Raw genomic sequence first — 22119 nt, forward strand, 5'->3', positions numbered from 1 at the left:
TCAGCAATAACTTCAACATGATGCTAGCATTCATTTGAAAATACTATGAATAAAAATCATTAAAATCTTCTAGCCTTCTGAATAAATTCAAAATACTATGTAAACAATCTCTAATACTCATAGTAGCCCAAATGACTCAAAGAAGAATTGTTAAATAAATGAAAACTCCCTCGATCTTCTAAACCGTATAATAATATCTTCATAAGCCAAAGAAAAACACATTCTAAAAGGGCTATAGAAACAAATTTTAAGTAACACATTAATAATCTAAAGTATAACAAAAATAAAAACATAAAATTAAACAATTTGCCTTTCAGAAACAATAACTTAAAATACTTAAAATGCAATCATTTGATAGCATTATATTCCATGAGCAGTTAAGAGAAGATGCAGCTTTCTCTCCTGGCAATGCAGAAGTTATGCTAAAACTAATTATGCAGCAATGATTTTCCAGTTGAATGATTTGGGTGAAGAATTTTGCTTCACTTACAGATTTCTATTTAATGAGAAGCTTGCAATGAAATATTGAAATTTAAGCTGTGCCTGTTTGTTTACCTGAATCATAGACTCTGCCAACCGTGTTTCATCTACCTCCAATATCATCATTCTGATTTCCTCATATGGCACCCGAAAAGAGCTCAGGAAGATTGCTAAGAGGGAGAAAGAGAGAAAGGTTTATAATGAATAAGGTTTAAAAAAGTATTTCAGATGTAGTTCTATTTATAAAATCAAAAATAAATTCAGAAAACAAGAGAATTCAAACATTTAATATAATTATTATGGGGGAAACTTCCATTACCACATTTTATACTCTTCTCTAGTTTTAAAACTAGTGTTTAAACAACAGTCCTGTATTATTGCACTGGATCCAAGGTTGATTTTTAAATGCTCAGTTATTTATCTACCATAAGAATGATGCCAGTTTTCATGTGATAACAAAAAATGAAATAAGGTATACAATAAAAACATCACATTGTAATGAAAATAATGAGAAAACCACAATAGGTGCATGTAATATTTGTCTAAACGTAGGTGTTATTTGCTTGTATCTCTTCTAGCCTTAGAAAAAAGTTCAGCAAAAAGTATTTTAAGAAAACTGCTAAGCAGTACATTAACACTTTTACAAGTAATAGTAGCACTTCACTATTCAGAAACATTGTAAACAGTATGCTAGAGAAATCTTACATGTAACCAAAGCTTAAAATATCCAATTTTAGAAAACAAATTCTCATTGAAAACTATCCAAATGTAATAGATAGTATAATATGTTATTACTGAGAATTCTAAACATTATTTACATCTTTCTTGATGCCTCTTATATTAACTATTATAATGATTTTCTCAAAAGTTACTGAAGTAGAAGGATATTTTCACAGCAACAGATACAATGCTTTTGCTAGTTCACCCCTTATTCTACTATTATGTTTCTACATTCAAGATGTCACTTCTTAACCATACTCAGCACCTGCAAATCAATAGCCTATTATTTTTCTTTTTTATTTAATGAATGTCTATGTCATCTAGTATGTGTATTTCTAGATAAAGACACTATGTTCAACACCTCATATCTGTGGGTTCCACATTCACAAATCTGACCAACTGTGGATCAAATTCAATCCACAGTAGGTTAAATCTAACGATACAGAAACCACAGATATAAAAGCTGACTATAAGGAACTTGAGCATCTGTGGATTTTGGTATTCATCAGGAGTCCTGGAACCAATCCCTCTGATATCAAAGGATGACTATTTTTTATAAAACTCAGGAAACAGGATCAGCTTCTTTTCTGTATTGAGGTTGTATTCCTGACTTGTGAGACTATCATGTACTACCTACAGGTTAACAAGGGCACCATCTGTGTTCATATCACCAATACACACAGTTCTGAACCCAAGAAGTCTTAAATATGAAATAATTATTATAAAACTCACAGATGTCTATAATCCTTAATATCCCAAGAACAAGATAAAATATATAAATGGTATAAGAGTAAATAGAGATTTGGCCAGGCGTGGTGGCTCACGCCTGTAATCCCAGCACTTTGGGAGGCAGAGGCAGGCGGATCACGAGGTCAGGAGATCAAGACCATCTTGGCTAACACAGGGAAACTCCGTCTCTACTAAAAATACAAAAAATTAGCCAGGCGTGGTGGCGTGCACCTGTAGTCCCAGCTACTCGGGAGGCTGAGGCAGGAGTATCACTTGAACACAAGAAGTAGAGGTTGCAGTGAACCAAGATTGAGCCACTGCACTCCAGCCTGGGCGATACAGTTAGACTCTGTCTCAAAAAAAAAAAAAAAAGTAGTAGAGATTTGTAAAATTACAAAAGATAACTCCATAGCAGACAATAGAACATGCAAAAAATATAATCACTGAAGATGGTGAAGTAGGGCTCTCCAGTAATTCTCCACCCTCACAGAAACATCAATTTGAACTAGCCATATGTGAAAGAAAATACATTCAAAAATGAGAAAACAAGCAAAAAATCATAGTACCTGCTATAGACTAATACTAAAAAAGAAACATTGATGATGTAAAGAATGTTTTACATTACCCATATCAATCCCTCCCCCAACGTCAGGCAGTAGAGCAAAAAAAAAAAAGATACTGTCTACTTGAAAAATAGAGAGGGAAGTGAACATATAAATTTGCCTTTGTGCTTAACAACAAATCTACCACTATAAAACGCTCATGGACTCTGATTCCTGACAGGTACCTGCAATCTAAGCATCTAAACTGACACTGGTACCAGACAGGAATCCAATGGTCCTTTGAGAAAAATTCGAGTTCTGGCCCATATCACCGACAGATGACTGCAGCGACCTTCCTTTACAGAAAATACTTAGCGGCAAGCAGGCAACAGCAGCCGTGGGATTCAGGAACCACCCAGGACTGCAACAGCATTAGGAACCACGAAAGTAAGCCTGATGCTGGGTCAGCTGTGGGAGCCCAAAATTTTCCAGCCTGGGCTGCACCACCCAAAGCACTTCTAGGCTTAGGGCACTCCCCAGCACTGCACCAATAACAGCAATCCATACCAGATGGTCTACTCAGAAACCCTAGACAGACTTACTGTTGAACGATGACCTAAAATAAAGTCAAACTGAGAAGAATGGAATAAATATCTACTTCTTCAACGTGTAGACAGCAACACTTGACCACAATACAAAAAGACAATCAGGGAAACATGACATCACCAAAGGGACAAAATAAGCTGCCAGTGATGCACACTAGAGACCGACATGTATGAACTATCTGGCAAGGAATTCAAAGCTGTAGTTTAAGAAAGTTCAGTGAACTTCAAGAAAATATAAAAAAAAAAAAAAATTTAAATGTTAGACCTAATACTATAAAAACCCTAGAAGAAAACCTAGGTAATACCTACCATTCAGGACATACGCATGGGCAAGGACTTCATGTTTAAAACATCAAAAGCAATGGCAACAAAAGCCAAAATTGACAAATGGGATCTAATTAAACTAAAGAGCTTCTGCACAGCAAAAGAAACTACCATCAGAGTGAACAAGCAACCTACAGAATGTGAGAAAATTTTTGCAATCTACTCATCTGACAAAGGCCTAATATCCAGAACCTACAAAGAACTCAAACACATTTACAAGAAAAAAAAACAAACAATCCCATCAAAAAGTGGGCAAGGGATATGAACAGACATTTCTCAAAAGAAGACATGCATACAGCCAACAGACACATGGAAAAAATGCTCATCATCACTAGCCATCAGAGAAATGCAAATCAAAACCACAATGAGATACAATCTCACTCCAGTTAGAATGGCAATCATTAAAAAGTCTGGAAACAACAGGTGCTGGAGAGGATGTGGAGAAATAGGAACACTTTTACACTGTTGATGGGATTGTAAACTAATTCAACCATTATGGAAAACAGTATGGCGATTCCTCAAGGATCTAGAACTAGAAGTACCATAGGACCCAGACATCCCATTACTGGGTATATACCCAAAGGATTATAAATCATGCTGCTATAAAGACACATGCACATGTATGTTCATTGCGGCACTATTCACAATAGCAAAGACTTGGAATCAACCCAAATGTCCATAAGTGACAGACTGGATTAAGCAAATGTGGCAAATATACACCATGGAATACTATGCAGCCATAAAAAAGGATGAGTTTGCGTCCTTTGTAGGGACATGGATGCAGCTGGAAACCATCATTCTAAGCAAACTATCACAAGAACAGAAAACCAAACACCGTATGTTCTCACTCATAGGTGGGAACTGAACAATGAGATCACTTGGACTCGGGAAGGGGGACATCACACACCGGGGCCTATCATGGGGAGGGGGGAGGGGGGAGGGATTGCATTGGGAGTTATACCTGATGTAAATGATGAGTTGATGGGTGCTGACGAGTTGATGGGTGCAGCACAGCAACATGGTACAAGTATACATATGTAACAAACCTGCACGTTATGCACATGTACCCTAGAACTTAAAGTATAATAATAATATAAAAAAATCAAAAAAAAAAGAAAGTTCAGTGAACTTCAAGAAAAAAAAAAAAACAGTAATTTTTAACAAAGAAAATAGTTTTTAAAAATTAAACAGAAATACTAGAGCTAAAATACACAAGGTACAAAATGAGAAACTCAATAGAGAGCATCAACTGTAGAAGTGATCAAGCAGAAGAAAAAAAATCTGTAAACTTAAAGACAATTCATTTAAACGTATACAGTAAGAGAATAAGAAAAATGAATGAAAAGGAATGAAGAAAACGTAAAATTTATGGGACAGCATTAAAGAGCAAAAACGTGTCATTGAGGTTTGAGAGAGTAGATAACACTGTAGAAAATTTATTTTAAAAAGTAACAGCAGAAAACTTTCCAAACGTGGAAAAAGATATAAATATCCAGATATGAGAAGGTAAAAGGTGTCCAGTATGGTTGAATCCAATACTACCATGACATTATAAACAAACTGTCAAAGATCAAAGACAAAGAGGGGATCCAGAAAGCAACAAGAGAAAATAATAAAAAAGCAAACAAGAGAGTTCCAGTATACCTAACAGCAGACTTCTCAACAGAAACCTTACATGCCAGGAGAAAATATGATGACATATTAAAAGTACTGAAGAAAAACAACTTCTAACTAAGAATACTGTACCATAAAAATTTATTTTTCAGAAATCAAGGATAGAGTTTCCCAGATAAACACAAGCTAAGGAAGTTCACAATCAACAGCACTGTCTTATAAAAATTGCTAAATGAAATTCTTCCAGTTGAAAGAAAAGGATGATAATGAGAAATACAAAAATATCTGAAAGTATAACTCACCAGTAAAAGTAAGTATATAGTCAAATTTTGAATATTCTAATAATGTAATGGTGGTATGTAAAATCACTTATATCTTTAAAAGAGAGAATAGAGGACAAAACTATTAAAATTTACAGTAACGACAATAAATTGTTAAGGAATATTCAATATGGAAAGATGTGAATTGTGACATCAAAAATTCAAAATTGAAGGAGAGAGTACAATTAACACGTAGTCTTATTTTTTTATAAGTGATCAAGGTTATCAGTTTCAAATAAACTGTTTTAACTATAAAAAATATTTTAGTTAGCCTCATGATAACCACAAAAAATCTACACTAAATGCACTACAAATCAAAAGCAAAAAATCAAAACATACTATTAGAGAATAATCACTTATCCAGAAAGGAAAAAAGTAAAAAGTATCTACAAAACAAGTAGAAAACAATCAACAAAATGGTAGTTATACGACCTTCACTATCAATAATTATCTAGAATCTAAATGGATTGAATTCTCAAATTAAAAGACAGTGGCTGAATGAAAACAAAACAAAACTACAACAATATGCTGACTACTGAAGACTCATTTCACCTGTAAAGACACATATAAACCAAGTGTAAAGATAGAAAAAGATATTCCATGCACATGAAAACCAAGAGAGAACAGGAGTAGCTATATTAACATCAGATAAAATATACTTTAAACCAAAAACTGTAAAAGGAAACAAAGAAGGATATTACATAATAAAGTGATCAACTCAGCAAAAGGATGTAACACTTGTAAAATATGTATATATATATGTGCATGTGTACATATATATATTATGTATCCAACACCAAAGAATCTAAATATACAAAGCAAATAGATCTACAGGGAGACATACATTTCAATACAATAATATTAGGAGACTTCAACACCTCATTTTCAGTAATAAAACAATCATCTAGACAGAAAATCAAAAAACATTAAATAGAAAATAAACTCTAGGCCAAAAGGACCTAACAAATATTTACAGAACATTTCATATAACAAAATCAGAATAAACATCCTTCTCTCAACTGCACGTGGAACATTCTCCAGGACAGATCATATGTTACGCCACAAAACAAGTCTTAACAAATTTAAGGAGACTCAAATCATATCAAGTATATTTTCTGACCACAATGGAATAAAACTAGAAATCAATAACAGAAGAAAATTCAAAAACTTTTCAAATACATGAAAACAAAACCACATGTTTCTAAATAACCAATGGGTCAATGAAGAAATTAAAAGTCCTCAATTTTAAAATTTATTTAGAAAAATGAAAAGGGAAATACAACATACCAAAATATATGGGATATAGCAAAAGCAGATCTAAGTGAGAAGCTTACAGAAATAAACATCTACATTTAAAAAACAAAAAAATCTCAATCTAACATTGCACCTGGAGGAATTAGAAAAACAAGATAAACTCAACCCAAAATTATTAGAAGAAAGTATTAAAGATCCAATCAGAAATAAATGAAATGGAGACTAGAAAATACTAAAAAAGAAAAAATAAAGAAAGAAAAAAGAAAACAAAAAACAAAAAGTTGATTTTTGGAAAAATAAACAAAATAATCAAATGTTTATTTAGACTAAGAAGACTCAAATAAATATAGTCATAAATGAAAAGATATTACAACTGACACCACAAAAATAAAAAGAATTATATGAGACTATTTTGAATGATTTCTTATACATCAATAAATTGGATAACCTAGAAAAAAAATTGATAAAATCCTAGAAAATTAAAACTTATCAAGATTTAATTATAAAACAATAGAATACCTGAATAAACCAATAACTAGTAAGGAAACTGAAATCAGTAATAAGTAGTTTCTCACCAAAGAAAAGCTGAGGATCTAATATATTCGCTGCTTAATTATATCAAACATGTAAGTAAAAACTATTACCAATTCTTATGAAAACATTCAAAACAACAATAAAAAAGTAGAGACTACTGCCAAACTCACTCCACAAGGCTGGCATTCCCCCGACACCAAAATCTGCAAGGATGCAACAGAAGAAAACTACTTGTCACTAACCCTGAAGCAAAAATTCTCAACAAACTGAATTTAAAGATCAATCACCATGATCAAATAGGATTCATTCCGGAGATGCAAGGATGGTTCAAAATATGTAAATCAATAAATGTGACACATCCTATTAACAGTATGAAGGACAAAATCATATAATCATTTCAATAGATAGAAAAATAATTTGACAGAATTCATCACTCTTTTATGATAAAAAATTTTAACAAATTAGGAATAGAAGAAATCTGTCACAACACAATAAATATACGTGTTATATATGACAAACACACAGTTATCATCATAACAAATAGAGAAAAGTTAAAAGCTTTTCCTATAAAATCTGGAAGATGAGGATCTCTACTTTCACCACTTCTGTTCAACATATTACTTGAAGTTCTAACCAGGACAATTAGGCAAGAGAAAAAAAAAAAAAAAGGCAGAAATAAGTTAAACTGTACTTGCTTGCAGAAAACAAGCTTAAATAAAAAAAAATCATAAAGACTCCACCAACAAACTGTTAGATCAAATAAATTCAGTAAAATTTCAGGACACAAAATCAACATAAAAATCAGTACCATTTCTACACACTAATAGCAAACTATCTGAAAAAGTAATCAAGAAAATTCCATGTACAACAGCTACCAACTATTAGAGATCATTATGTTAAGTGAAATAAGTCAGACAGAGAAAGGCAAATATCACAATTTCTCACTTATTTGTAGGATCTAAAAATCAGAACAATTTAACTCAGGGAGAGAGAGAAGAAGGAATGATTACCACAGGCTGGGAAGGGTAGTAGGGGAGTGGGGAGAGATGCAGATGGATGGTTAATGGATTCCAAAAAAAAAAAAACTCAAAATGAAAAAAGAGACTAAGAAACTACTACACGTAAGAACCAAAACTAAGAAACTACTAGAAGAAAAGAGGGGGAAAGCTCCAGGACATTGGTCTCTATAATAAAATTTTGACTATCACCTCAAAAGCACAGGCAAAAATAGACAAATAGTATTACACCAAGCTTAAAAAGCTTCTGCATAAAATATATAATCCACAGAGTGAACAGACAAACTACAGAATAGGAGGAAATATTTGTAAACAATATACCTAATAAGGGATTAATATCTAAAATATATAAAGAACTGAAACAATTTAAGGAAAAGAAAACAATTAACCAAAATAAAAAGTGGATAAAAGACCTAAACACATTTCTCAAAAGAAGACATACAAATGTTCAACAGGTATATTTAAAACAGGTTCAACGTCTCTAATCATCAATGACAGGCAAAACAAAACCACAATGAGATACCACTTAAACCCCTGTTAGAATGGCTATTATCAAAAAGACAAAAATGGATAAAAAACTGTGGGACATACTATGCAATGGAGTATTATTTAGCCATAAAAAAGAATGAGATCCTCTCATTTGCAACAACATAGACGGAACTGAAGATCATCATATTAAGTAAAATAAGCCAAGCAGAGAGAGACAAACGTCACATGTTCTCACTTCTTTGTGGGATCTAAAACTCAAAATAATTTAACTCAGGGAGATAGGAGTAGAAGTACAGTTACCACAGGCTGGGAAATGCTGTAGGGGAGTCGGGGTGGTGGGATGTAGGTGAGGGTGGTTAATGGGTACAAAAAATTTGAAAGAATGAATAAGACCTACTAATTGATAGCACAACAGAGTGATTATAGTCAATAATAATTTAATCATGCATTTAAAAATAACTAAAATAATTTAATTGGATCGTTTGTAACACAAAGGGTAAATGCTTGGGGATAGATATCCCATTCTCCATGATGCTATTGTTATGCCCAAATCCAAACATCTCATGTACCCCATAAATACATAAAACTACTATGTACCCACAAAAATGTTTTTAAAAAGACAAAAATAACAAGTGTTAGAAAAGATGTTGAGAAAAAGGAATTCTTATACACTTTTGGTATGAATGTAAAGTAGTAAACCATTATTAAAAAACAGTATGGAGTCTCCTTAAAATATTCAAAATGGAATTACCATATAACCAAGCAATTCCATTATTGGATATATATCCACAAGAAATAAAATCAGTATCACAAAGAGATCTGCATTCTCATGTTCACTGGAATACTATTTACAATAGGCAGGATATGAAATCAGCGTAAGAGACCATCAATGAAGGACTGGATAAAGTAAATGTGGTATATATACAAAATGGAATACTATTCAGACATAAAAAAGAACAGGCCAGGTGTGGTGGTTCATGCCTATAATCTCAGCACTTTGGGTGGCCGAGGCAGGTGGATTGCTTGAGGTTAGGAGTTCAAGACCAGCCTGGCCAATACGGCAAAACCCTGTCTCTACTAAAAAAACACAAAAATTAGCCAGGTGTGGTGGTGTACACCTGTACAGCTACTCAGGAGACTGAGGCATGAGAGTGAACTCAAGAGGTGAAGGCTGCAGTAAGCTGAGGTCATGCCACTGCACTCCAGCCTGTGTGACAGAGTAGAGCCAGACTCTGTCTCAAAAAAATAAATAAACAAACAAATACATAAGATAAACAAATAGCATAACATAATGATAAATATAATAGCAAATAATAAATACAAGAAAAAGCAGAAAAGATACAATGGTGATAGTAGAATTTGCTTTACAGATGGAATATTCTTTTACTTTCTCCTATCGTTGTCATTTGTTCACTCCTTTGAGATATTCTATAATTAAAGTAGTACCTAGCACATATATAAAGATCAAACTAGGGTTTAAAAAATAGTTTATGAATAAACTGTCTTTTGGAAAGCATTTGTTATAACAACTAAGGACAAAAAAAAATACAAGAGTTGAAAATGACCTGATGCCTAAGAGACAATTCAGAAGACAAATATACATTTTCTAAATACTTTAAGTTACTGAAAATGAGAGATATTCAGTTAATGTGTCCAAGAGATCGATCAAAAGGAATCTTTTTACTAACATACATCTTTATCTTTCAGAAGATGACTATACAGATCCAATAGGAAGCTTTGGATTCAGCTTGAAAGCGTAAAGTGTACAGATTTTAGAGCCAGTCATGCTTGTTTTCTGCTAGGAAATTTATAAATATTTAAACCTTGATGATAATTTGTACATTCCAGGGTTCCTCCTTTTACAGCTCTTACTGCCAGTGTAAACAAATCTGGTAAAACAAATGAATCTCACAAAACTCCTGAGCCTTCTCTTGATCCTAGTGTGCCTGGAATTCTATCCTTCATGATGGGCCCAAAATCTTGGCCAAAACCTTTATGAACTCAAAAATATAGAAAACCAAAAACACTCTTAAATAAACAAGTAGACAAATGAATGACTTTTAGATTCTTTCTCCCAAATTCTAATCTAGTACACAACCATAATATTTCTCTTCAATCAACTTTAGAAATGAACCTCTCCATTTCAGTATCAGTATTCTACTACTGACCACTGTTTTATTTCAATTTATCTCAATCTAAAACAGTTTTAAGACTCTTCTCAGAATTCAGACTCTCAAAACTCTAAATTTCATGACAAAAACCAGCTGTGAATCAAACTATAATTACAATAAAGATTATAGGCTCCTAAAGCTTCTTAAAGCTTAAATCATAATGCCTGCTACCATCAGAGAGGGCAAGAATAATCTTAAAATGTATTACATCATAACATGACATGGTATAAATTCTGTATCTTTTCATCTTACACTTTAAAACATGTTTCTCAATTAAATGAACAGGATATATATACTCTAGCTAAATGAAACAAGGCAAACAGGACCCTTTCCATAAAAACATTATTCTGTTATCTGTAAAAAGGAACAGATATACATTAAACTATATAAACATTAAAATATTTTCAAAATGAGCAATCTTATTGAAATCACTTAACTGCTACACCCACCAGATTCCCTATCTATACTGTCAATGCTAATACCCACCTAGTGGGATTGTAGTGAAGATTAAAGGGCCAAATACAGAACTAATAAACAAAGGTAATCAGTATTTATTGGCTGTTTTAACTATATTTGAAAGCCCATGTAGAACACGTTCTGTAATACATAAATAAATAACCTTGTTCAAAAAGTTATTTAACTTTGAGATGGACATTTAGGCTAACTTATCACAGCTGACCCATCCAGAAAGAATTCTATTAAACATTATATTTCTTCAGAAACTATTACAAGACTATTTAGAATCAACACTACTAAATAGTAATGCAGTTCATGAACATTCTTCAAAACAAAATCATCTCTTTAGATCACAGACACAGAACTTTTTGACATTATCTGACATACTTCAAAACACAGTGCTTTGAACTGAGACCAAATTCTTTTGGGAGGGAAATTCCCTAAAGTATGTATATCATACAAAAAACAAACACAAACAAAATCTCTGTGGTCTAAGCAACACACACAAATTATTTCTCATGAAGATGACATGGTTCATCAAACCAGAAATGCAGAGCTCTATTAATTATGATCCCTACATCAGCATGATGGACACCGCTCTGAATGCCATTCTGGGTGCCAGGGGGAGCTTCTTCAACCACCAATGAAATGCTTCCACTCAAAAAGTGACATTATCTCCACTCCCATCTTCACTGGTCCAAGCACATCACTTGGTGACTCCTAACTTGACAGGGGCAGAGATGTGCAATCAGCAGTGCCCAGAAATAGAGAATTGACTACTAAACAATACATCAGTGCCACCATACTATCCATGGGGATCTTGGCAGGCCTGCATTGTAGAAAAGGGATGAGTTTAGATCAAAGTGATTATGAAGGAGAGGAGGTTCTGAAATTTTCATAAAAGGAATGCCTACTCTACCATTTGGATACATTGCCTCTAACGTAACTCCCTCTTTAATCAGTAGCATAGATCTTTATCCTCTTGCTGAAGAACTGTTTTATTCCAATATTTGCTAAAAGCTCAGCTGAGGCATGTAGTAATTGAGGGACAGACGAAAAACCATGTTAATTCATCATCACTCTAGATTTTCCACATTATTTATATCCCTCTTGCACCATCAGAAAGTGATATTACAGACCATAGTACATCATCTCTAAGCATAACTACCTTTGATGAACTTAAGAGTAGTTAGAAATGAGTTAAGAGCAAAACTATTTGCCTTCTTCTTTCACAGTAATTTGGTCAAGAAGATAATTCAATACTCCGTATTTAGCTCCTGTAACAGTAATTAAATCTAAAATATTTCTACTCAGAACTTTTGAGACAAGGCTTTGAACTGCTCAGATGGGATAACTGAATTCACTTTGCCCACGAGCCTTATTTCCGTTAATATTCTAACCTCCTTTAGGCGTAGCCAAGTATCACAAATACTAGAAATTCAGAGTTACAAAAGAAGAATACATTACCAATTTTTTTTCAAATATGATGTCATTACCTAAATTCCTTAAGTCTTTATTTTTATATTTTAAAAAAGGGACTTTAAAGAGTAGTTTTTCTTCAGTTATGAAAGGTAGAATTTCATTTTAAAACCTTTTCTTATTTGTATTTTGTAATATGCATTATCTTTTGAAGCATTTAATCCCATAATTTACCTAAAGGAGTTATTTGTGAATTTATCATGCATATAATAACAAAATGAAAATAGCAAATAATGAATAGTCGGTCTTAAATAAAATGAAATCATTCAAAGAAATATTTCCACTGTCTTTCAATGGTATTGGAATATGATACTTACAAAGGTTCTGGGCAATTTTAGAATCTAGAAACTTAAGTTCTTTAATTTTTTTCTTAATAGATTTCTTCTCTTCCGTATCTTCCTCTTCTCTTCTCTCTGTAAAACCAAGAGTAGGTCCATGTTAGGGGCAGTAATTCATTCAAATACAGAAGTGTAAAAAGTGAACTTTTATCATTAAATAAGCTAAAAAGGATGTAACTCTTCTAAATAAAACTTATAAAAATAAATAAAACAATAGATATCCCAAGACCTGAACTGTTGAAGATAGAAACTGGGAGCTTTTATGTCAGAGAAACTATGGAAAGTAAGTATTTGAAGGTCTAACAGGAAAAGCAACAAAAAAACATGTATACTATGGAAACCAATACCATTGGGTTTAAGAATAACTACAATTAGCTCATTTGAATAGCATACAGGACACAGTTATAAAAATTAATATACCTGCACTCAAGTTGCAAGTATATTAATTGGATTATATTTTTAAATTGGATTATGAAGCTAGCTCTAAGAATGCTAACTAAAACACAGTCATTTTATGTCTAATGTACAATATCATTCTTATTTAAAAACATGGCTTATGGAAAATTAAAATAATAGATTTTATTGATTGTGAATGTCGAATCATCTATGCATCCTTGAAATAAATCCCATTTGATCATAGTGTATTATCTTCTTGATGTACTGTTGGATTTGTTTTGCTGCTATTTTGTTGAGGATTTCTGCATCTAAATTCATCAGGAATATTGGTCTAAGTTTTCTTTTTATGTTGGGTCCTTGTCTTGTCTTGGTATCAGTGTCAAGCTGGCCTTGTAGTATGAGTTAGGAAGAATAGTTTGAAAGGAATTGGTGTTAGTTCTTCCTTAAAACCTTGGTAGAATTCAGCAGTGAAGCCATCCAGTCTTGGGCCCTTCTTTGTTGGAAGACTGTTTACTACTGATTCAATTTCCTTACTCATTATTGGTTTGTTCAGGTTTCCTATTGTTTCTGATTCAATCTTGGTAGCTAAGTGTCCAGAAATTTCTTCATTTCTTCTAGGTTTTCCAGTGTGTTGGCAAACATTTGTTCATAATTAGCCTCTAACAATCCTTTTTATTTCTGTGGTATCAGTTGTAGTATCTCCTTTTGTGATTCTGATTTTATTTATTTGGGTTTTCTCTCTTTTTTCTTCTAGCGGTTTATCAATTTAATCTTTTTTTAAAAAAACAACTTTTTATCTCTTAATCTCATATTGTTTGTTTTTTGTTTGTTTGTTTGATTTGAGACAGGGTCTCACTCTGTCACCCAGGCTGGAGTGCAGCAGCATGATCAGAGTTCACTGTAACCTTGACTTCTCAGGCTCAATTGATCCTCCCACCTCCGCCTCCTGTGTAGCTGGGACTACAGATGTGTGCCACCACATTCAGCTAATTTCTTTTTATTTTTCATAGAGACAGAGTCCCACTATGTTGCCCAGGCCAGTCTTGAACTCCTGTCCTCAAGTGCTCCTGCCCTCAAGTGATCCTCCCACCTCAGCCTCCCAAAGTGCTGAGATTACAGGTGTGAGCCACCTCACACAGCAATGTGTCTTCTTTTTTTTGTCTCTATTTCATTTAGTTCTGCTCTGAACTTTATTATTTGTTTCCTTCTACTAACTTTGGGTTTGGTTTGTTCTTTTCCTAGTTCCTTAAAATACATCACTAAGTTCTTGAATTGCAATCTATTTTTTTATGTAGGTATTTTTTGCTACAAAATTCCCTCCTAGTACTGTTTGTGCTATATTCCAAAGGTTTTGGTATATTTTGTTTCTACTTTAACTCATTTCAGAAATATTTTTTATTTTCTTAATTTCTTCGTGACTTATTGTACATTACAGAAGCAAGCTGTTTAATTTCCATATTATTTGAAAAGTTCCCAAAGTTCCTGTTATTGATTTCTAGTGTTACTCCATTGTGAGCTACAAAAGTTAATATAATTTTGATTTTTGAAAATTTGTTGAAACTTGTTTTCTGGCCTAACAAATGGTCTATTCTGGAGAGTGTTCCATGCACTGAAGAGAAGATGTGCGTTGTGCACCTACTGGATGCTATGTTCTAAAATGTCTATTAGATCCATTTGGTCTACAGTGCAGTTTCAGATAGATATTTATTTGACAATTTTCTAGCTAGATGGTCTGACAAATGCTGAAAGTTAAATTCTCCAACTACAACTATATTGGAGTGTCTCTCTCCTTGTAGATATCTGCTTTAAACATCTGGGTGTTCTGGCATTGGGCATGCATACATTTAAAACTGTTTTATTCTCATGCTGAATTGGTCCCTTTATTTATATAATGATCTTGTCTCTTTTTATCTTTTTTGACAAATTCTATTTTGACTGATACAAGTGTAGTTTATTCCTGCACACTTTTGCTTTTCATTTATATACATTTTTTTCAATCCCTTCGCTTTCAGTCACTGTGTATCTTTACAGGTGAAGTGAGTTATTGTAGGCAGCATATTTTTTAATTCATTCAGCCAGTCTATAACTTTTAATTAGATAATTTACACTACTTATAATCAAGGTCATTACTAATGGGTGAGCACTTAACGCCTGTCATTTTGTTGATCATTTTCTGATTGTTTTGTATATGCTTTGTTCCTCTCTTCCTCTGTTTATCTTTGCAGTTTGGTGGGTTTCTATAGTAACAATATTTGCGTCCTTTCTCATTTGTGTATCTGCTCTATAGGGAGTTTTACACTTTTATGTGTTTTAACAGTGGTAGATACAGCTTTCTTTGCTTCCAGATATATGACTCTCTTAAGCAAGGAGTCTAGTGGTGATGAATTTCTTCAGTGTTTGCTTGGCTGGGAAAGACTATTTCTCCCTCATCTCTGAAGAATAGCTATACTGAGTAAAGTATTCTTATCTTACAGTTCTTTTCTTTAAGCATTTTGTATGTATCATCCAATTCTCTCCCAGCCTGTAAGTTTTCTGCTAAAAAAACTGATGTTAGTCTGATGGGGATTCCCTTACATGTGACTTGACACTTTTCTTTTGCTATTTTTATAATGCATTATTTGCCGTTGACTTTTGAAAATTTGAATATAATATGTCTCACAGAAGACTTTTTGAGTTGAATCTATTTGGGAATCTTTGAGCTTCGTGTATCTGGATGTCTATTTCTTTCCCAAGACTTAGAAAGTTTTCAGCTATTATTTCATTAAATAGGTTGTCTATGCCTTTTTCCATCTCTTCTCCTTCCAGTAATCCCAAAACACAAATATATATTTGCTTAATTGTGTCCCCCATGTCACATGTCACACAGACTTTCTTAAATCCTTTTCTCTATTTTTCTTTCTTTTCTTTTTTTTTTGGTTTGTCTGGGTTATTTCAAAAGACCTTATTTCCAAACTCAGAAATTACTTCTTTTCATTGCCTAGTCTACTGATAAAGATCTTGGTTGTATTTTTTATTTCCTTTATTGAATTCTTCAATTCAAGAATTTCTATTTGGCTCTTTTTTTTTATATCTATCTCTTTGTTGAATTTCTCATTCTAATCAATTGTGTTCCTGATTTCTTTATATTGTCTACTTGTGTTCTCTGTGTTTCATGGAGTTCTGTAATGATCATTATTTTGAATTCCCTTTCAGGTCTTTTATAAATTTCTTGTTATTTGGGGTGTGCTGCAGGAGAATTACTATGTTCCTTTGAGGTATCATGTTTCTTTTCTTTTTCATGTTTTTTTGTGTCCCTATAGTGATATCCGTGCACCTCCTATAATAATGACTTCTAATTTTATAGAGTAGATTTATAGCATCAATTTAGTAGAGTGTTTGGAGTTTTGGGTGGGAGCAGCCACATAGTCTCTGTGTGATTTATTCAGCTATAATCATCAGCTGTGTCTGAGATTTCCTCAGTGGCTTAGGCTGCAGTTGTTTGTGGAGGCTTTGGTATGACTTTCCTAGTGATGAAGATGAAGAGCCAGACCCAAAGTGGGTCTGTCCTTGAGCCCAGGTGGCATGTATATGGATACCAGCAGGCTCTAGTCACATCAGTCCTTAATTCCCTGGGCAGCAAACATAGGTTCTGGGAAGACCAGTCCTTGGGCCCCTGGGGGTTGTACTTAGGCACTGGCAATAACAGTCAGGTGGCACATGTGATCGTATGGCAGTCCCACAGTGGAGGTGGCAAGGTCGCTATTGGACAAAATTGGGAACTTGATAAGAAAGAAGAGTGTAGCAATGTGTTTTGGTAGATATGTAAATCACTAAAGGTAAAGTTCAAAATCTGAAATGCTCCAAAATCTGAAACTTTGAGCATCAAGATGGCACTCAAAGGTTATGTTCAAAGGAAATGTTCATTGGAGCATTTCAGATTAGAGAGATTTGGATTAGAGGTGCTCAACCAGTAAGTATTATACAAACATTCCAAAATCTAAAATACAAAACACTTCTGGTCTGAAGCATTTCAGATAGGGGATATTCAACCTGTATATTACAATTACATATTTTGGTACATAGCATGAGGTAAGAATCAAATTTTCCATTTTCCAAAACATTTGATATTTCTCTGTCATTTTATATAACTAACCATCTTTCTCAACTGATTTTAAGTTACACTTTGATCATATACTTAGTGTCTAGATATGTTATTTCTATTTTTCTGGGCTACTAGTTCTGCTCTATTATTCCCTGTGCTACTGTTAACACTGCTATCACCCTGTCTTACGTACTATAGATTTATGATACATTTTATTCATTGGCTGTTCAAATTATTTTTCTCCATATCTAAATTTTGTTCATTTTTTTGTTTGCTTTTTTGAGATGGAGTCTTGCTCTGTCGCCCACGCCAGAGTGCAGTGGTGCGATCTCGGCTCACTGCAACCGCTGCCTCCCAGGTTCAAGCGATTCTCCTGCCTCAGCCTCCTGAGTAGCTGGGACTACAGGCGCATGCCACTATGCCCAGCTAATTTTTGTATTTTTTTTTAAATAGAGACGGGGTTTCACCAGTTGGCCAGGTTAGTCTCGAACTCCTGGCCTCAAGTGATCCACCTGCCTCGGCCTCCCAAAGTGTTGGGATTACAGGTGTGAGCCACCGCGCCCGGCCCTCATTTATTTTTCCACATGAACTTTAGAGCAACCCAAAAGATCTAAAAATAAAATCCATTTAAATTGTATTTGAATTGCAAGGCAATTGTAAATAGATTCTGAGAGATTTGATATCTTGACAATTTCCGAACTTCCTTATCATAAACACAGCATGTGTTTATAATTATTCAACTTAGCACATTGTTCTTTATGCATGACCTGTATATTTTTTGGTAAGTGTTAGGTATCAAAAGGACATTTAATTTATAGTCCTAGGTATTATGTAGAAACTTTGCCTAATTTTGCATACACATTTTATAATCAGGATTTTACTTATTTTGTCTTTCATTCAGATAAAAAAAATGTATTAAGCAACTAAAAGACTGTGTTAGGCAACAAAGATACAATGCTAGACAAGATAGAGAAATTCCTTGCCTCAAAGAATTTAAGGTCTAATTGAAGTGACTATAAAATAAATGACAATTATAATACGTAGATGTATTAGTGATGTTATAGTGAGAACTACACAAGAATAAAGAAGAGCACCCTAAACATACTTGTCAAAAATAGTCCTTTTAGGTTAAATACCTAAGCAAAGCTTGAAAGGAAAAAGGAGTCAGCCAGGTAAGAAGGTGGGGATATGTGGCAAAGACACAATAATAGAAGGATAGTATTTGAAGGTGTAAAGGTGCAAACTCTAAAGGCACTGAAAGATGTGAGGATAATAAGAACAGAAAATATAAACAGAAATAAATGACACCAGAAATGAGTCAGGTACCAGATAACACAAGATATTTTAAGCCAGAATAAGACACTTGGATTTTATTCTCACAGTAATGAGGAGCCACTGAAGATTTAAGCACATGAGACATCAGGAGAACTACATTTTAGGAAAAACTCAGGCTAAAGAAGGTAGTTTAGAAGAATGGCAAAAATGACAATAGAAGGGCAAGACCAAAGGAAGTTGACAGTAATCCAAAAGAAAGTAAAGGGTACCTTCACCAAGGGCAGTAACAACAGGGGGAGTGTGGATAAGTTCCAAAAGTAGATTCTATAGTGGGAAATAGACTAATTATTGATCTAGCCCAAATTTGTCTCTTGAACTCCAGACTTGAACAACCAACTACTCTCTCTCAATATCTTTATTTGGATGTCTAATGAGCAACTGTACTTAACATGCCCAAAATCAAACTCCTGACATATACGTGCCTACCTCCATACCTGCTCTCCTAACTATTTTCTTCAGCTTAAAAAAATGGGAATGTTCTTTTTGCTATTTTCAAGTCCAACACTTGAATTTTTGCTACTATTCCCCTCACAATAATATCCAATCCATCAGTGAATCTAGTCGATTCTAACTCCAAAATATTCACTAAAGTAATCACTCCTCACCATCGCCCTGGTACGATTTCTTTTAGTGGCTAACATCTTTTTTCATCTGGACCACAACTTGTTTCTAACTAATCTCCTTGCTTTCAGGCTTAACCAGCTGTAGTCTCTCCACTACAGTGCAGCAAATGAACCCTGCTAAAACTTATTGGTAAAGCCTTTCCTTACTGCCTTATATAGAAAGCAAACTCTTCACCTGGAGTTCCGTATCAACATTGCTCTGCCTTTTTTCTCCTTCAAAGCACTTACTCCTTACGTATCATAAATTTGATATTGTCCCACTTCCTCCATTAGAAAATAAGACCCTTAGAGGCAGAAACTTTGATTGCCACTATATTCTTAGCACCAAGATTAAAGCCTGGAACACATCAGGTACTCAACAAATATCTTTTGGATGGACATATATATGGTCACTTGTGTGTATGTATGTATGTATGAATCGGCAGAGTAAAAGAGAATAAAAAGAGGATACTCAGGCTTAAGCTATCAGATAGATGACAACGATGATGTTTATTTAGATAAAACAATGGTGATGTTTATTTAATTCAGCAACAAATGAGGAACAGGTTTGGACACTAGTCCAGTTTAAAACATGTTCAGTTACAGAAGCTCTTCTATATCCACATAGTCATGTACAAGAGGCAGCTGGACATACAGATAAGGAGAAGAGAAAATGGGAATGATGATACAGGTATCAGTCCTAGTAACTACTCCATTGACTGTCACAGGTTTTCCAGGTACCATATAACGACACTTTCATCTCCTTATTCCCAGAATTTAAAACTTTGTTTCTGGTCTTGTTGTATTAGTTAAAATTTTCAGATGAAGGCTAATAAAAAAGTTACTAGGATTCTCTTCCTTAACCTGACCAAATAGCAATCCTCAACTTCTCAGAAAATATATACGTTTTATTTTCTTGTCTTTATTCTTAAGAGTAGACTGTAACTTTTTTAAATGTTTATTTTTCTTATCATTATCAGTATCCTTTTACATTCTGAAACATTTCGTAGTCTACCTAAAGAAAAATGTTAAAGACACAAGTAACTGTAAATTTTAAATCACATTTTCTGAACACCTATTAAGTACTGCACTGAATGCTTTCTGTTTCTGTTTCCTATATAATTCTCATTATAGTCATCCTAATACTACTACTACTATCATTGTCATCATCATCATCACAATAAGAAAAAATAATGCTTAGGTTAATTTTAAGCAACAAATCTGATAAAAGAATGATGACCACCTGACTTGGACTCCAATATTCTTTTCACTACCAGTGAAGTACATTAGGTGTCACAGTTTAAAAAAAAAAATACAAGCAACCTTCACCGTTTCAACCTCCAAATAAGACACTGACATAATTTAACCAATTCTACCTTTTGAAAATAAAAATGACAAATTAGACTCTTACTGAATTTAATGTATCAGGATACTCAGGATGGTGAGTATATACCCAGTAAGATAATGCTCTTCTCCCATCTTCACTGCTATCATATAGTCATAGGATTGTTGGGACAAAGGATCAATGGAACTTAGAGAGTGAGAATATGGACAAAGGGATACAAAGCAGCAGAATTGCCTAAGAGAGAAGACAATAGAAATTTTAAAACCAAAAGAGAAATACTTTTTTGTTGATATGAAGCCAGATAATGAGTCTATTATCCAAAAAGATTGATTTGGAAAAATCTTTCATATTAAGAGATAACAAGAGGGGTTTTTTTTGTTTGTTTGTTTTTTTATTTTTTAATGCAATCAGGGCTGCATCAGTGGAAAACCAGCAAAAATGTTTTATGCAAAGATCACTGATAACCTAATGTTGGCAACAATAAGGATGAATTAACAACGAATGAGAATAAAGGAGGACATTTAGTGAGAATAAAGTTTTTATACAGAATACTATTTCCGTTAGTCATGCTGGCAAAACCTCTGGTAAAATACTAGCATGCCTGGAGGAAGGGCAGGGTCCTCCTTCAGAGAACTCAGGCCTGGTATCCTGCAGCAGGTTCTACATCCCAGCCCACCACATACTAGTCACTAAACCTCATTATGGCTGTGATTCCTCATCTATGATATAGGGACACTGTCCCTCTAGGAGTAGTTATGAACATGAAGTGAGATGATAAATACCTTCATGTAACCCTCCCCCTGTGGTGACAAAGAAGAGTACAATCAGAGTCCATAAACACAATTTAGCATTCAAGAGTAAAGCACACTTTAGGCTCAAACCCATGAATCGGTGGAGCTATTCTTCTAAAGCCAGTTCAAAATACATTTACTCTGAAATACTAGATTTTCTCAAATATAACATGAAACTCTGAATCATAAAGTCAGATTATTAGTGCCATCTATACTTGTGATCTAGCTTTGTTGCCATTAGAGTTCTGTGTTTAATCTTACTTCCTAGAGATGCTGTGTAACGCTCCATTTTTCCAAGAGAAGATTAATACTGTTCAAAAACTGTTCTGATCACTAACACAGCATATGCCGCATTTTATAAGGGTTTTATGTCAGAATGAAGTCAAAGATGACAAAAGTTTCTATGTTGCCAAGAGCCATGAACTGAAAAAGTCTCTTTTAATTACATTTTCACTTCATTCTTTTTCTATTTTCAAAGTTTCAAAAATAGTTGCAAAA

The 22119-nt window shown here is 33.7% G+C and overlaps 1 protein-coding gene across 1 annotated transcript in view; it reads right to left on the reverse strand.

Annotated features, from left to right (window-relative positions):
* The window catches only part of DIAPH3 (diaphanous related formin 3), a 491959-nt gene that overhangs the window by 242285 nt on the left and 227555 nt on the right, over window positions 1–22119 (reverse strand). The window contains exons 18-19 of the mRNA XM_077973974.1: window positions 13051–13146; window positions 556–650 (exon numbers count right to left, since the gene is read on the reverse strand). Of these exons, the coding sequence (XP_077830100.1) occupies window positions 556–650; window positions 13051–13146 (191 nt within the window). The remainder of the gene's footprint in view (window positions 1–555; window positions 651–13050; window positions 13147–22119) is intronic.

The sequence above is a fragment of the Macaca mulatta genome, chromosome 17 (assembly GCF_049350105.2).
Source record: "Macaca mulatta isolate MMU2019108-1 chromosome 17, T2T-MMU8v2.0, whole genome shotgun sequence".
Lineage (NCBI taxonomy): Eukaryota > Metazoa > Chordata > Mammalia > Primates > Cercopithecidae > Macaca > Macaca mulatta.